The sequence below is a fragment of the Salmo salar genome, chromosome ssa15, assembly GCF_905237065.1.
Source record: "Salmo salar chromosome ssa15, Ssal_v3.1, whole genome shotgun sequence".
In the NCBI taxonomy this organism is placed as follows: domain Eukaryota; kingdom Metazoa; phylum Chordata; class Actinopteri; order Salmoniformes; family Salmonidae; genus Salmo; species Salmo salar.
Window position 1 is genome coordinate 18,297,157 of NC_059456.1, and position 17,902 is coordinate 18,315,058.

Sequence of the window (17,902 nt, forward strand, 5' to 3'; positions counted from 1 at the left end):
CATTGTACACTGAGGATATTTTTGCAGAATTCTGCATGCAGAGTTTCAGTTAGGTTTTTGTCCCATTTTGTGAAATCCCACAGCCATAAAGGGCAATGGGTTCTATAACTGATTCAATTATTTTTTAGCCAAATCCTAAGTGGTATGTCAAATTTTATGTTCCTTTTGATGCCTTGTCTCAGCTTGTTCACAGCTTTGTGGAAGTTACCTGTTGGGCTGATGTTTAGGCCGAGATATGTATAGTTTTTTGTGTGCTCTAGGGCAAAGGTGTCTAGATAGAATTTGTATTTGTGGTCCTGGTGACTGGACCTTTTTTGGAGCAAAATTATTTTTGTCTTACTGAGATTTTACTGTCAGGGCCCAGGTCTGACAGAATCTGTGCAGAAGATCTAGGTGCTGCAGTAGGCCCTCCTTGATTGGTGACAGAAGCACCAGATCATCAGCAAACAGTAGACATTTGACTTCAGATTCTAGTAGGGTCAGGCCGGGTGCTGTAGACTGTTTAACTTCTCTAGGGTAGGGGGCAGTATTTTCACGGCCGGATGAAAAATGTACCCAAATTAAACGGCCTACTACTCGGGCCCAGGAACTAGAATATGCATATTATTAGATTTGGATAGAAAACACTCTGAAGTTTCTAAAACTGTTTGAATGATGTCTGTGAGTATAACAGAACTCATATGGCAGGCAAAAACCTGAGAAAAATCTAACCAGGAAGTGGGAAATCTGGTGCTTGTAGTCCTTTCAAGTCATTGCCTATCCAACACACAGTGACTTAGGGTTCATTTTGCACTTCCTAAGGCTTCCACTAGATGTCAACAGTCTTTATAAAGTTGTTTGAGATGTCTATGGTGAACAGAGAGAGAACAAAGGAAGTTGGAAGTTGTTGACTCAGGAAAGCACGAGTTCATTTGCGTGCATTCACGTGAGGAGGTAGCTGTGTTCCAAAACGTTTTTCAAGACATTGGAATCGTCCGGTTGGAATATTATTGAAGTTTTAAGTTAAAAAGGCCCTAAAGATTGATGCTATACAACGTTTGACATGTTTCAACGAATGTAAATAGAACTTTTTTTGACTTTTCGTGGTGACATTTTGGCCGTGCTTCCTACATTTGGAGTAGCTGACTGAACGCGCAAACAACAAGGAGGTATTTGGACATAAATGATGGACTTTATTGAACAAAACAACATTTATTGTGGACCTGAGATTCCTGGAAGTGCCTTCTGATGAAGATCATCAAAGGTAAGTGAATATTTATAATGCTATTTATGATTTTAGATGACTCCAAAATGGCGGGTATCTGTATTGCCTGGTGTATGTTTCTGAGCGCCGTACTCAGATTATTGCAAAGTGTGCTTTCCCCGTGAAGCTTTTTTGAAATCTTTCACATCGGTTGCATAAAGGAGATGGTTATCTAAAATTCTTTGAATAACAGTTTAATATTTTATCAACGTTTATGATGAGTATTTTTGTAAATTGTTGTGCTGATTCACTGGCACTATTGGAGGCAAAATATTTTCTGAACATCACGCGCCAATGTAAAATGCTGTTTTTGGATATAAATATGAACTTTATCGAACAAAACATACATGTATTGTCTAACATTGAGTCCTAGGAGTGTCATCTGATGAAGATCGTCAAAGGTTAGTGCTTAATTTTAGCTGAATTTCTGGTATTTGTGACCCCTCTCCTGCTTGGAAAATGGCTGTCTGGTTTTTCTTGTGTTTTACCTGTCCTAACATAATCTAACTTTATGCTTTCGCCGGAAAGCCTTTTTGAAATCAGACAATGTGGTTACATTAAGGAGAAGTGTACCTTTAAAATGGTGTAAAATAGTCGTATGTCTGATAACTTTGAATTATGACATTTTGTTGTTTTGAATTTGGCGCTCTGATTTTTCACTGGCTGTTGAATAGTGTGTCCCGTGGGTGGGACGCTAGCATCCCACCTCCCCAAGAGAGGTTAAGTGCCCCCACTAATTCGTTGATATATATGTTGAAGAGGGTGGGGCTTAAGGTACATCCCTGTCTCACCCCACGGCCTTGTGGAAAGAAATGTGTGTTTTTTGCCAATTATACCGCACACTTGTTGTTCCTCTCTAGGTTTCTTCCTAGGTTTTGGCCTTTCTAGGGAGTTTTTCCTAGCCACTGTGCTTCTACACCTGCATTGCTTGCTGTTTGGGGTTTTCGGCTGGGTTTCTGTACAGCACTTTGAGATATCAGCTGATGTAAGAAGGGCTATATAAATACATTTGATTTGATTTGATTTGTTTGTGGACATGGATTTTATAATGTCGTATGATTTTCCCCCAACACCACTTTCCATCAATTTGTATAGCATGCCAAATTCTCATGCCAAATTCAGTCAAAGGCATTTTTTGAAATCAACAATGCATGACAAGACTTTGCTTTGGTTTGTTTGTTCGTCAATTAGGGTGTGCAGGGTGAATACGTGGTCTGTTGTATAGTAATTTGGTTTGCTGTTAATGATAGTGCAGAGGATTTTCCCAAGGTTCCTGTTGACGCATATCCCATGGTAGTTATTGAGGGTCTCTCTCTCTCTCTCTCTCTCTCTCTCTCTCTCTCTCAGTGCATGCTGGGAGTGTTTCTTAGTTGAGAGGCTGTGTGGAGGGCCCTGTCCTTACTTATTTTCTTGATTAATTTCTTGGTCTTTTCTTTCAATGTTTCTATTCTATGGTGGAGGGTTAGTTTAGCGGTACCCACAGTTTTTTTTTTCAAAGTTAGGGAGGAAGAGGACAGAGTTTGGGATTTTGATCGGTGTGGTGTGTGTGTGATAGCTTCGCAGTCTAGCGCGGAGGAGACACTGTCGTTATGCCATGGTTTTTCCTGAGATTGGAGAAAAGGTGGAGGTTCTGCTCACGATCAGCAAACAAGTAGGACCTGAATTTATACATTCCGGCATTCAGAATGACCAAAGCAGTGGTTATGTTCATGAAAAGAGTACATTTGGTTGGTAGGCTGATTGCTAGTGGAATATTTGTAAGGGATGTGTTGGTGCCGATTTGTCCTCTTTCAACTCCTTTGACCTGGGTGGTAGTTGCGAATCTGCTTCCATTTATTACAGATGATCAAATCTGTAAAGAGCTGAGTCGGTTTGGTAAGTTTGCTAGAAGTTTTTGTATACTGTCGGCAGGTTTTCAGGCAGATGCCGTTAAGAATGTTGTTTAGTTCCGGAGGCAAGTGTTCATGTTTCTGAATAACAATGAGCAACAGTTAAATGTGTATTTTAAAGTGAGGTATGGGGGTGAGCTCTACGTTGGGTTTGCCAGCACAGATAGTCTACGGTGCTTTGACTGTGGGGATTTAGGGCATAAGAGCTTTGCGTTACCCACATAAAGGCTGTAGACAAGGTGAGGGTACAAGCGCCAGTGAGGGAAATCAAGGTCAATGTGCAGAGGACCATGAGCACGCAGGCAGCAGAGGCTGGGTCTAGTCATGCTATGGATGGTGGTGTAGCTCAGACTGGGTCTAGTCATGTCATGGATGGGGGTGTAGATGGGGCTGGGTCTAGTCATGCTATGGATGGTGGTGTAGATGAGGCTGGGTATAGTCAGGTTATAGATGGTGGTGTAGATGAGGCTGGGTCTAGTCAGGCTATAGATGGGGGTGTAGATGAGGCTGGGTCTAGTCATGCTATAGATGGGGGTGTAGATGAGGCTGGGTCTAGTCTGGTTATAGATGGTGGTGTAGATGAGGCTGGGTCTAGTCAGGTTATAGATGGTGGTGTAGATGAGGCTGGGTCTAGTCAGGTTATAGATGGTGGTGTAGATGAGGCTGGGTCTAGTCAGGCTATAGATGGTGGTGTAGATGAGGCTGGGTCTAGTCAGGTTATAGATGGTGGTATAGATGAGGCTGGGTCTAGTCAGGTTATGCTAGTGGATGAGGAGAGTATAGTGGGGAAGAGTCAGCGACTAGGGGGGGTGTAGGAGGGTGTCAAGCGGAAGAGGAAAAAGGGGGAGAAGAAAGGAGGTGGGAGGGGAGATGCTGATGTGGTCAAAGGCACTAAGGAAACTTTGCCCCGACTAGAGAGAAAGGGCAGGTGGTCTGGATGGGAGATGGACATGAGGAGGAGGAAGGTGAGTCTGAGGAAGAGGACGATGAGGCTTTCTTTTCAGACTCCTCCTCAATGGGTCCAAAGTTGACTGTCAGTCAGGCAGAGGGGTCAAAGTACACGGTGAGGGAACTGTCAAGGCTCCTGAATGCGACAAAATTGAAAAAGGTTCATCTTGAAGCTTTTTTGTTTTGCGTTCAGGGAAAGTTTGAAAAATCAGTACAACACGCTATGAAAAATGAGGGGCATGGTGTCCTCTCACCCAGGAAATGTTTTAGGTTGAGGAAGTGAGTTACAACTGTTTAGATTAATAGTTTTTTTTCTGGCACTGGGGCATTTTGAGCTTTGCGATTGGTCTCTTTCTTGGCCGGCTTTACTCCCACTTCTTATGGAGACGGTTTGGGTAGGCTGGCTTAAGTTAAATGGCACCAGAGATGCGGGAAAGAGGAGTCTGTTGGGTGAATAGGTAAAATAAAAAAAGTACAGGTGTTGTTTCTGCCCGAGACGCATAGTGATGTGGTGAATGAAGTCGATTGGGGGCTCTGGTGGAAAGGGGCAAGTGGGCTGAGCCATGGAACAAATGTTAGTGCAGGGGTGGCAATCCTTTTTGCACCGGGTCTGGCTGGACAAATTTGCTTCCTCAAAGGAGATGTGTGTGGGGTAGACTGCTTGTAGTAAAAGTAGAAAGAAACAAGTGTTTTGTCCTTATAAATGTGTATGCGCCTAACACATGGAGAGAGAGGGGATATGTGTTTGGGTTTCTTAGACAGGAACTCTCACAGGTAATGCCTGAGGAGACGCTGGTAGTCGGCGGGGACTGGAACTGTACGATGGATTTTATGAAAGACAGAAACGTGGTGGAGCCTCATTCAGGCTCAGTGGGTGTGTTAACCTCTCTGGGCCAGTGGGACGTTTGCGTCCCACCTAGTCAACAGCCAGTGGAATCGCGTGGCGCGAAATACAAATACCTCAAAAATGCTATAACTTCAATTTCTCAAACATATGACTATTTTACACCATTTTAAAGACAAGACTCTTGTTAATATAACCACATTGTCCGATTTCAAAAAGGCTTTACAGCTAAAGCAAAACAGTAGATTATGTCAGGAGAGTACCCTGCCAAAAATAATCACACAGCCATTTTCAAAGCAAGCATATATGTCACAAAAACCAAAACCACAGCTAAATACAGCACTAACCTTTGATGATCTTCATCAGATGACACTCCTAGGACATTATGTTATCCTGTTAGGGCTAGGGGGCAGTATTGACACGGCTGGATAAAAAACGTACCCGATTTAATCTGGTTACTACTCCTGCCCAGTAACTAGAATATGCATATAATTATTGGCTTTGGATAGAAAACACTCCAAAGTTTCTAAAACTGTTTGAATGGTGTCTGTGAGTATAACAGAACTCAAATGGCAGGTCAAAACCTGAGAAGATTCTGTACAGGAAGTACCCTGTCTGACCATTTCTTGGCCTTCTTTGCCATCTCTATCCAAAACAAAGGATCTCTGCTGTTACGTGACACTTCCTACGGCTCCCATGGGCTCTCAGAAGGCGGCAAAAAGCAGAATCGTGGCTTTGCAGGCTCTGGCTGAAAAAAAGTAGCGCGTTTGGATAGTGGCTGGTTACAGTACTGTGAGACTCAGGCGCGTGCCCGCGTCGACCGAATGCTTTGTTTTCTTTCCCCTGTTTACCTAAACGCAGATTCCCGGTCGGAATATTATCGCTTTTTTACGAGAAAAATGGCATAAAAATGGATTTTAAACAGCTGTTGACATGCTTCGAAGTACGGTAATGGAATATTTAGACATTTTTTGTCACGAATTGCGCCATGCTCGTGACCCTTATTTACACTTCGGATAGTGTCTGGAACGCACGAACAAAACGCCGCTATTTGGATATAACGATGGATTATTTTGGACCAAACCAACATTTGTTATTGAAGTAGCAGTCCTGGGAGTGCATTCTGACGAAGACAACAAAGGTAATCAAACTTTTGTAATAGTAAATCGGAGTTTGGTCAGGGCTAAACTTGGTGGGTGTCTAAATGGCTAGCCGTGATGGCTGGGCTATCTACTGAGAATATTGCAAAATGTGCTTTCACCGAAAAGCTATTTTAAAATCGGACACCTCGATGCATGTTTTGTTCAATCAAGTTCATATTTATATCAAAAAACAGCTTTTTACATTAGCATGTGATGTTCAGAACTAGCATACCCACCGCAAACTTCCAGTGAATTTACTAAATTACTCACGATTAACGTTCACAAAATACATAACAATTATTTTAAGAATCATAGATACAGAACTCCTTTATGTCAGATTTTAAAATAGCTTTTCGGGGAAAGCACATTTTGCAATATTCTGAGTACATAGCCCAGCCATCACGGCTAGCTAATTTGACACCCACCAAGTTTGGCACTCACCAAACTCAGACTTACTATAAGAAAAATTGGATTACCTTTGCTGTTCTTCGTCAGAATGCACTCCCAGGACTTCTACTTCAACAACAAATGTTGTTTAGGTTCCAAATAATCCATAGTTATATTCAAATAGCTCCGTTTTGATTGTGCGTTCAGGTCACTATCCGAAGGGTGACGCGCGAGTGCATTTCGTGACAAAAGATTTCAAAATATTCCATTACCGTACTTCGAAGCATGTCAAACGCTGTTTAAAATCAATTTTTATGCTATTTTTCTCGTAAAATAACGATAATATTCCAACCGGGCGACGTTGTATTCATTCAAAGGCTGAAAGAAAAAAATGGAGAATTCACATGAACGCGCATCTCCAGTGTCACTGTTCTCAGCCTGACCACTCACAAAATCTCCTGCTGTTTTCCACCCAGAGACAGGAGAGACGTCATTCCACTTTCTGGCGCCTTCTGAGAGCCAATGGAAGCCTTAGAAAATGTCACGTTACAGCAGAGATGCTGTATTTTCGATAGAGATGCCACAGAAGGACAACAAATTGTCAGACAGGGCACTTCCTTTATGGAATCTTCTCAGGTTTTGGCCTGCCATATGAGTTCTGTTATACTCACAGACACCATTCAAACAGTTTTAGAAACTTTAGAGTGTGTTCTAGCCAAATCTACTAATTATATGCATATTCTCGTTTCTGGGCAAGAGTAGTAACCAGTTTAAATCGGGTATGTTTTTATCCGGCCGTGCAAATACTGCCCCCTAGCCCCAACAGGTTAAAAGACATCATTAATCAGTTTGACCTAGTGGATGTTTAGAGAACTAGACATCCCAACACAAGACAGTATACATGGGTAAAGGTCTTTGAGGCTAGAGTGCAGCCCGACTAGATCGGTTTTACATGTCCAGGAATCAGAGCAATAGGCTGTTGGGCGCTACCATTCTCCCGGTGGGTTTTACAGATCACCACACAACCATGGCTCGGCTGTCTATTTCACCGGGTCCTCGGCTGGCGTCCTATTGTCAAGACAGGCCAGCTGGAGGGGTCTCCACCTGTCATATAGAGGGAGGGTGCTGATAATCAACAACCTGGTAGCATCCTACCCTGTGGCATAAACTGGCTGTCCTAAACCCCCCACCCCCCCCACCAGTCTGCTACACAGACCTGCAACTCAAGCTGGTGGGTTTTTTCTGGTCAGGCCATCACTGGCTGAGGGCGTCAGTGTTGAAGGAGGAAGGAAGACAGAACAGGGTGGAACTGGAGAGCAGGGTGGCTGCATTCCGACCAAAACACAGCAGAGACTGCTGTACCATACTTATGTCGGCTGGAAGGGACCAGCATGCACGCTGCTGAGGAGAGCTGGTGGATTAGGGTTGGACCAGCAGCTGTTCCTCATGAGGCTGGAGAGGCTGAGTACAGCAGGTCTCTCTGATTTTTACTCTGCGGTGCTGAGTAGCTGCTAAGGCCCACACGAGAAAGGGGTGTGGAGCCTGGGCTGTGGGTGTGGGAGGAGCCGATCTTCCACAATCCAACCATACTTTTGAGATCGGTTCAATCGGCCACTATGCAGAAGCTACTGATGGCAGGGGTTTTTCTAAAGCTGGGTGACCTGCGGCTGCTGGGGGAGGAGGGGTGAAAAATACTGGAAGTCTTGGCTCAACAAACAGGACTAACATCTCTTAGGCTGCTGGAGAGATTCCTGGGGGAGTTCCAGAAGGCACTGTCTGAGCTGGTAAGGGGGGGTGTTTGAGCGGCCAAAGGGGTAAGGGCCTTCAATGTTTCCGCCACTGCAGGTGATGGCAGAGACTGGGGACTGGCAAGGGGGTCTGGAGGACTTGTTGGACTTTAAGAAAGTCTCTCTCTCTCTCTCTCTCTCTCTCTCTCTCTCAATTCAAGGGTTTTTTATTGGCATGGGAAACATATGTTCACACTCTCTCACTCTCTCTCACTCTCTCTATCTGTCTCTCTCTCTAACTCTCTCTCTCACACTCTCTCACGCATTCTCTCACACGTTCTATCTGCCTCTCTCACTCACACTCTCTCTCTCTCACACTCTCCCTCACACACACTCTCTCTCCCTCACGCACACACTCTCTCTCTCTCTCTCTCTCTCTCACTCTCTCACACACCCGTCAGGATTTCAGGAGGAAGTGGAGGCCTATATATCAGTGATATCGTGTCATGTTGTCAGCTCTACGCAATATGGGGCATCAGGTGCTGTTTCCTGTTCCTGAGTGGTAAGTCCCCATATTGATACGTGTCTCAAACGGCATCCTATTCCCTACATAGTGCACTACTTTAGACCACAGCCCTATGGCACCTTATTCCCTATATAGTGCACTACTTTAGACCAGGGCCCTTTTCCAAATGGCATCCTATTCCCTATTTAAACTCAGCAAAAAAAGATATGTCCCTTTTCAGGACCATGTCTTTCAAAGATAATTCATAAAAATCTAAATAACTTCACAGATCTTAATTGTAAAGGGTTTAAACACTGTTTTCCATGCTTTTTCAATGAACCATAAACAATTAATGAACATGCACCTGTGGAACGGTCGTTAATTAAGATACTAACAGCTTACAGACGGTATGCAATTAAGGTCCCAGTTATGAAAACGTAGGACACTAAAGAGGCCTTTCTACTGACTCTGAAAAACACCAAAAGAAAGATGCCCAGGGTCCCTGCTCATCTGTGTGAACATGCCTTAGGCATGCTGCAAGGAGGCATGAGGACTGCAGATGTGGCCAGGGCAATAAATTGCAATGTCCGTACTGTGAGACGCCTAAGACAGAGCTACAGGGAGACAGAACGGACAGCTGATCATCCTCGCAGTGGCAGACCACGTGAAACAACATCTGCACAGGATTGGTTCATCCAAACATCACACCTGCGGGACAGGTACAGGATGGCAACAACAACTGCCTGAGTTACACCAGGAACGCACAATCCCTCAATCAGTGGTCAGATTGTTCGCAATAGGGTGAGAGAGGCTGGACTGAGGACTTGTAGGCCTGTTGTAAGGCAGGTTCTCACCAGACATCACCGGCAACAACTTCGCCTATGGGCACAATCCCACCGTCGCTGGACCAGACAGGACTGGCAAAAAGTGCTCTTCACTGAGGAGTCACGATTTTGTCTCACCAGGGGTGATGGTCGGATTCACGTTTATCGTTGAAGGAATGAGCGTTACACCGAGGCCTGTACTCTGGAGCGGGATCGATTTGGAGGTGGAGGGTCTGTCATGGTCTGGGGCGGTGTATCACATCATTATCGGACTGAGATTTTTGTCATTGCAGGCAATCTCAACGCTGTGCGTTACAGGGAAGACACTCTCCTCCCTCATGTGGCACCCTTCCTGTAGGCTCATCCTGACATGACACTCCAGCATGACAATGCCACCAGCCATACTGCTTGTTCTGTGCGTGATTTCCTGCAAGACAGGAATGTCAGTGTTCTGCCATGGCCAGCGAAGAGCCCGGATCTCAATCCCATTTAGCACGTCTGGGACCTGTTGGATCGGAGGGTGAGGGCTAGGGCCATTAACCAAAGAAATTTCTGGGAACTTGCAGGTGCCTTGGTGGAAGAGTGGGGTAACATCTCACAGCAAGAACTGGCAAATCTGGTGTAGTCCATGAGGAGGAGATGCACTGCAGTAGTTAATGCAGCTGATGGCCACACCAGATACTGACTGTTACTTTTGATTTTGACCCCCCCCTTTATTCAGGGATACATTTTTCCATTTCTGTTAGTCACATGTCTGTGGAACTTGTTCAGTTTATGTCTCAGTTGTTGAATCTTGTTATGTTCATACAAATATTTACACATGTTAAGTTTGCTGAAAATAAACGCAGTTGACAGTGAGAGGACGTTTTTTTTTTTGCTGAGTTTAGTGCTCTACTTTTGACTCAGGACCCATAGGTATTTGGTCTATATAAGGAGTAGAGTCATTTTGGACAGACAGACAGACAGACAGACAGACAGACAGACAGACAGACAGACAGACAGACAGACAGACAGACAGACAGACAGACAGAGTTTCTATGTGGGTGTAAGGATAGGGTCCTAATAAGACTACTGTGGGTGGTGGGGGGGGGCGTCCTGCAGGGGTGTGTGTAGCCTACTTAATGGCCGCAGGCAGCCTAAGAATGTCCTGTCAACAGGAACTCCTGGGTCTGGCATCCTCTCCACTCTGCCACAGAGCTGACCACAGACCAGTGAAGGAAACTGATTTGTCTCTCACACACACACACACACACACGCACACACACACACACACACAGAATCTTGGGTGTTTAAACCACTGGCTAGTTCACATATTCAGAGGATAATGGGTTGAGTTTGGAGATTATAACTTTTCTTGATTGATATATTTCATATGTATTAGGCTTAATTAACAATGTATTGTCTCGCTACGGGGTCAAGGCTAAATCCCAAATGGCAACCTATTCCCTATATAGTCCACTACTTTAGACCAAAGCTCTATTCCCTATATAGTGCACTACTTTAGACCAGAGCCTTATTCCCTATATAGTGCACTACTTTAGACCAGAGCCCTATGGCACCTTATTCCCTATATAGTGCACTACTTTAGACCAGAGCCCTATGGCACCTTATTCCCTATATAGTGCACTACTTTAGACCAGAGCCCTATGGCACCTTATTCCCTATATAGTGCACTACTTTAGACCAGAGCCCTATGGAACCCTATTCCCTATATAGTACACTACTTTAGACAAGGACCCTATTCCCTATATGGTGCACTACTTTTAACCAGGGCCCATAAGTATCTGGTCAAAAGTAGTGCACTAAAATAGGGAAAAAGGATGCGATTTGAGATGTAGCCCAAGATAAAGTTTTCAAACCAAGGCATGTATTGACAGACCGTATTGATATAGCCTGCTAGCTGATTAAATGATGATATAAAATTATACTTATTTCATGTGAGATAGGCTATCCTTAGAAACACTTCATCTGATGTAGGCTATCCTTAGAAACACTTCATCTGATGTAGGCTATCCTTAGAAACACTTCATCTGATGTAGGCTATCCTTAGAAACACTACAGGTGAGGTAGCCTATCCTTAGAAACACTTCAGGTGAGGTAGCCTATCCTTAGAAACACCACAGGTGAGGTAGCCTATCCTTAGAAACACTACAGGTGAGGTAGCCTATCCTTAGAAACACTACAGGTGAGGTAGCATATCCTTAGAAACACTACAGGTGAGGTAGCCTATCCTTAGAAACACCACAGGTGAGGTAGCCTATCCTTAGAAACACTACAGGTGAGGCAGCCTATCCTTAGAAACACTATAGGTGAGGTAGCATATCCTTAGAAACACTACAGGTGAGGTAGCCTATCCTTAGAATCACTTCAGGTGAGGTAGCCTATCCTTAGAATCACTTCAGGTGAGGTAGCATATCCTTAGAAACACTACAGGTGAGGTAGGCTATCCTTAGAAACACTACAGGTGAGGTAGCCTATCCTTAGAAACACTACAGGTGAGGTAGGCTATCCTTAGAAACACTACAGGTGAGGTAGGCTATCCTTAGAAACACTACAGGTGAGGTAGGCTATCCTTAGAAACACTTCAGGTGAGGTAGCCTATCCTTAGAAACACTACAGGTGAGGTAGCCTATCCTTAGAAACACTACAGGTGAGGTAGCCTATCCTTAGAATCACTTCAGGTGAGGTAGCATATCCTTAGAATCACTTCAGGTGAGGTAGAATATCCTTAGAAACACTACAGGTGAGGTAGCCTATCCTTAGAAACACTATAGCTGAAGTAGGCTATCCTTAGAAACACTACAGGTGAGGTAGGCTATCCTTAGAAACACTACAGGTGAGGTAGGCTATCCTTAGAAACACTACAGGTGAGGTAGCCTATCCTTAGAAACACTACAGGTGAGGTAGCCTATCCTTAGAAACACTACAGGTGAGGTAGGCTATCCTTAGAAACACTTCAGGTGAGGTAGCCTATCCTTAGAAACACTACAGGTGAGGTAGCCTATCCTTAGAAACACTACAGGTGAGGTAGCATATCCTTAGAAACACTACAGGTGAGGCAGTCTATCCTTAGAAACACTTCAGGTGAGGTAGGCTATCCTTAGAAACACTACAGGTGAGGTAGCCTATCCTTAGAAACACTACAGGTGAGGTAGCCTATCCTTGGAAACACTACAGGTGAGGTAGCCTATCCTTGGAAACACTACAGGTGAGGTAGGCTATCCTTAGAAACACTACAGGTGAGGTATCCTTAGAAACACGATGTTTAAATCAACAGACTAGGTCTAGTACTTCATTAGAAGTCGTGGAAGTATTAACAAATGGAAAAGGTCTTTCCCCTCATTATGCATCAAGCGTCTATTGGCATGTGAGCTTTTACATTTGTCTTATCAACAGATAACGTGCAATAAAATACATTTTAAAAACATCACTGCCAACAGATAACCTACAATAAAATAATAGTTGAAAGTAGTGTCATGACATTGGGGAATATAAAGTTATATTCTATTCTATAATGGTAGCCAGCTAAGAACCAATTAGAACTATATCTTATGTTATTACTAACATTACCACCGTTACAGTAAAAGCCGTTTGTGTTTTTGTTGTACGACATGAGTAATACATGGAAGAGTAAATGTCACTGTCCCCCTTCTTTTTTTTGGGTTTGTTTCCTCGCAGGTCTCAAGTTGCAATCAAGGAGGAGCTGACAGTCCTGCGGGTTAGAGTTGGAACCTGCTCCTCAGATATAAAGAGCTGTTTGCCTTCCAAACCGCAAGGAAACGCTGAATTACAACGTCATAGCAGAACAGCGACCAGACACACGGTCCCTCTCAATAAACCCACAGAGGCAACCAGTTTAACCTAGGCAACATCTCAACCAATTTAGACAGCTGAAGAATCAAACCATTTCTCTATTTTAACAACGTTTTTAATTTTTTAATTATTGTATTTATAGTACGTATTTGTCACGGCACATTTCACTGTTATAGTAAAAAAAAAATTGAGAGAAAAAGTTTTCACTGCGCCGCGGGAGCGTGAGAGAGAAGCTCAACCTAACTTTTTCTGAGAGTGAGGAGAGAGTATGTCTGCGCTTATCAGCGTGTACTCAGCGTCTTGGCCGGAGAGCTTTGAGTGCTCAACGGGAGATGGGGACGTGCCTGACGGACACGGCTCGCACAGGACTCCCGCGGACAAAGCATCGGAGCCGCGCATCAGACGGCCCATGAATGCGTTCATGGTCTGGGCTAAAGATGAGAGGAAGCGCCTGGCTGTCCAAAACCCAGACCTGCACAACGCAGAGCTTAGCAAGATGCTGGGTGAGATTCACGTTTATTTTTACGGACGTATTTCATATTTTATAATTACATATTTTGATATTATTATTATTATGATTATGATTCTAATTCTAATTCTTCTTCTTCTCATTATTATTATGCTATTGGCCTACACATGCTCTGCCAAAAGTATGTCAAATCAGAGCTATTAATTGCCTAAACCTTTTCAAAATTAAGTGAGATATCAAATCATAACGTTTGTTTCTGTTTTGGTATTTAAAAAGTATATAAAGGAAATACAATACATAAAAACAGTTTCTTTTTTTGTTTTTTTGTTGGGGGGGGGGGGGGGGGATTTTTGAGCATCATCCATATCTCCTTAAAATTAAAACCAAAATAACTCCTCACCTGGACCAAAACTTGCAGTTAATTCATGAGTGGACGTCACTAAATTCAATTCAAATGCAATCAAATCCATTGCACGTTCTCTACCAGTAGTGGTAGTTTATCAGGAGGCCTGCGGGTCACTTGTATTAGTGCATAAATCTCAGCGTGCGTCCTGGCGCAGTTATGAAATTGTATTATTTTATTAGAAATGTTATTATTTCATTACAATTGTATAAAAACTGTCAAACTATATTAGGAGGTTAAATATAAATATTGTTGAAATTTGTTTAAATGTAGAAAGCATAGACCTATCCATTCCCTGTATCGAATTGACGGGGGTGATTACTTTATAAGGCTTAGAATTAAGATTTACATTTGATTTAAGATTAGGTTTGACCTTCGGGTTTAACTGATATACCAATAATGAATTATTTCGTTAAAATGATCGTGATTCATTTGATTAAATTACGATTCATATCATGTTGCTCTTTAATAAATGGTACCACGTCTTACAGTGTGAAAAATAAGCATATAATGCATTCATCCAGTCAACATGGGATAGTTTATTCTTAATTTACATATACACCTCGAAGAGGAAATTGAAAATGTTTTCCATAAATATATGCTATTGTTTGTCCATTCTCAGAAGATTACGCGTTCAATGAAGCCATCATGTGGAAATTGCGTGTTATAAAAGTGATGGCATTGCATCCTTTGGTTGTTTTAATCCTCGCTAGATATTCATTAATTATCTCAATGATATTTGAGAGTTGCTTTTCATTTTGAATGCAATAAATATGTAATCCTAAGTAATGTCAACGCAACACTATGTAACATTTTAATAGTGTGCGCTATTGCTCTATATATCCTTAGAAACGAATATTCCACTGAACATAAGCAAGAAAATAAGTGTTTATTCTTGATAAACTCATTTTAAAAAGGTAGAAACTCCAGCACACTGGTGATTTTTGATGGTTTAAAGACATAATACAAATACAACATTATACGTTTTTATTATGGACGAAAAAACATTTTTGTTTATTTACATCCCACACCAAAGTTTCAGTCAACTAATACAATATAATATAATAATATTATAATAATATAATAATAATAATAACATAATAAGTACTGTTACACTGTTTTTCCTCCATAAACTATTTCATGTATATGGCCTTACAAAAAAAGTTAACAGGAAATCAATGATTATAGTGGACAATTAAACAAGTCCTGTTTCTTGTTCTTTCTCCCAGGCAAGTCTTGGAAGGCCCTGACCCCTCTTCAGAAACGTCCCTACGTGGAGGAGGCCGAGAGGCTGCGCGTGCAGCACATGCAGGACTACCCCAACTACAAGTATCGCCCTCGCCGCAAGAAGCAGCTGAAGCGCATCTGTAAGCGTGTGGATCCCGGGTTCCTACTGAGCAGTCTGGGGGGGCCGGACCAGGATGCCCTAACTGACTCCCGGGGCCTCTGTCTCTCTCTGGGTTTGGATAAAGAAGGGGATGGTGGTGTTGGGTTTTCATCACGCTCTTCCCTCAGCCCGGTTAGATCCTTAAGAGATGTACCGTCCAGTAGCACCTACCCCTACGGTCTCCCCACCCCGCCTGAGATGTCCCCTCTGGATACAGCCCTGGACCACGACTACCCCTCCTACTACCCCTCCTCCTCTTCCTCCTCTTCGTCCGTCTCCTGCTCAGAGGAGCGCCACCAGCACCAGCGTCAGGGTCAGGCCCACGGAGGTGGAGGTGGTGGTGGAGGTCACATGGGCCTGAGTCCTCCGCCCTACCACCCCGACTACACCCAGACACAGACTTCCATCCACTGTGGCTCCCACTCTCACCTAGCCCACCTCTCCCACATGTCCCAGGCTCAGTCCGGAGGCCTCATCCCTGGGCATCCTCTGTCCTACTACAGCCCATCCTCATGGTCCTCCCAGCTCCAGGTCCACCCGGGCCTCCAGCCCCACCATCACCCCCACTTGGGGCACCTCTCCCCGGGTCACCACCACCAGCACCACCTGGGTCAGCTCTCTCCTCCTCCAGAGCAGAACCATGGCCAGAACCACGGTCAACTGGAAACACTGGAACAGCTGAGTCAGGTAGAGCTTCTAGGGGAGGTCGACCGTGATGAGTTCGACCAGTACCTGAACTCGACTGCGGCAGGTGCGGCAGCAGCGGGGGTAGGGGTATTCCACTCCGAACACGGAGGAGGAATGACTGTGACGGGTCACATTCAAGTGACGTCTGGGAGCAGCGTCGTCGCGGAAACCAGCCTGATCTCTGTGTTAGCGGACGCCACGGCTGCGTACTACAACAACTATGGCATTTCTTAGACGGGGTCGTCGAGTCACCTGGTCGCCATGCCGACACCGACAGCTCCCGTCATCACACCTGGGAACTGACCTGGTGGCCATAATGTGTCACACGTCTCAGAGTTAAGACTGTTGATCTAGGATCAGGTGTCTATATCCGTGTAATGTTATTAATTGTGATCTATAAGGCAAAACTTCGAGATGCTTGATACCTATGACTCCAGGTAGGCTGAAGATGGGTTAGGGTGAGTAGGGGGGTGGGGCGACGACACCAGGACCAATCACATAGCAAGATGATTGTTTGGGGCCAAGGAAGGAAACAAGAGGGTATAAATGAGAGAAAGAGAGAGAGAAGAAGATTGAAGGACACCTCAGGGATGCTCAAATAGATCAACTAGTTCCTCACTTCTATCTGTCTATTTCCAGAACTGAATAACAGCCCGGTCGTTTGGAGCAGTCGTTGTCCGGTTTGTCTTAACGTGTCGCCAGTCGTTGTCCGGTTTGTCTTAACGTGTCGTTGTAAAGCGTGTTGTACAGATGCTCTCGTCACTTATTGAAGCACTTTGATGTTTCAACTAAATGCTTTATTGTATTGCTGTTATTATGAATTCTTTCTGTTTGAATGTTTGTATTATTTGTTACCCGACATTAGTTGGCGTTTTTTTTACCTCAGTAGTGTGTATTTAAATGAGGATTAGATGGACATTTCTTATGCAGTTACCGCAGACAACATGGTTTTGCGCATCTCAAATCCCACTCTAGTCCCTATACAGTGCACTACTTTTGACCAGGTACCACAGGGCTCTTGTCAAAACTAGTGTACTGCAAAAGGAAATACAGCATCATTTTGAGACGAAACCATGGAAATATCATGAAGAAAAATACTTTACGTACTTTCTTCTTTTCAAGTACTTAATATATAATCATAATCTTTACAATGAAAATAATAATTATTGTATGCTGATTTAGGTTTGTGAATTAATTTTAAATAAAGTTCCACTTTCTATATTGACGTTAATGTAACTTGGATATGCCCACACACAGACACAGACTAACACTGAGCAGGGGTAGGCAACTAGATTCAGCCGCGTGACAATTTTTGTCGGAGCAAATGTTCCGGGGGGGGCGGGGAATAAACTACAACTGTAACAGAACTAAATCCAAAAAGAGATTGCATATGAAAATAACAATAATTACATATGTCTCTTTTTTATTACTATTTGGAACAGATTTACGAAATTAAACTCATATTTAACTAAATTCCTGATGATTTGACATTAATTTTTGACCAAAAACTAAGCAAGATACAATGTTCTGGCATTGATTTTAATACAAGTGTGTCTGACTGTTGCTGACCCCTGTACTAAGGGTCCGTATCTACTGTCTGTTGCTGACCCCTACACTAGGGTACGTATCTACTG

At 43.6% G+C, this 17,902-nt stretch overlaps 1 protein-coding gene across 1 annotated transcript; it reads left to right on the plus strand.

Moving 5' to 3' along the window:
* Positions 1–13,224: 13,224 nt before the first annotated feature.
* sox7 (SRY-box transcription factor 7) lies at positions 13,225–17,494 on the plus strand. The gene is made up of 2 exons (XM_014143648.2): positions 13,225–13,825; positions 15,424–17,494. The coding sequence occupies exons 1-2, from the start codon at positions 13,591–13,593 to the stop codon at positions 16,500–16,502; spliced, it is 1,314 nt and encodes a 437-aa protein (XP_013999123.1). The 5' UTR covers positions 13,225–13,590; the 3' UTR covers positions 16,503–17,494.
* Positions 17,495–17,902: the final 408 nt, after the last annotated feature.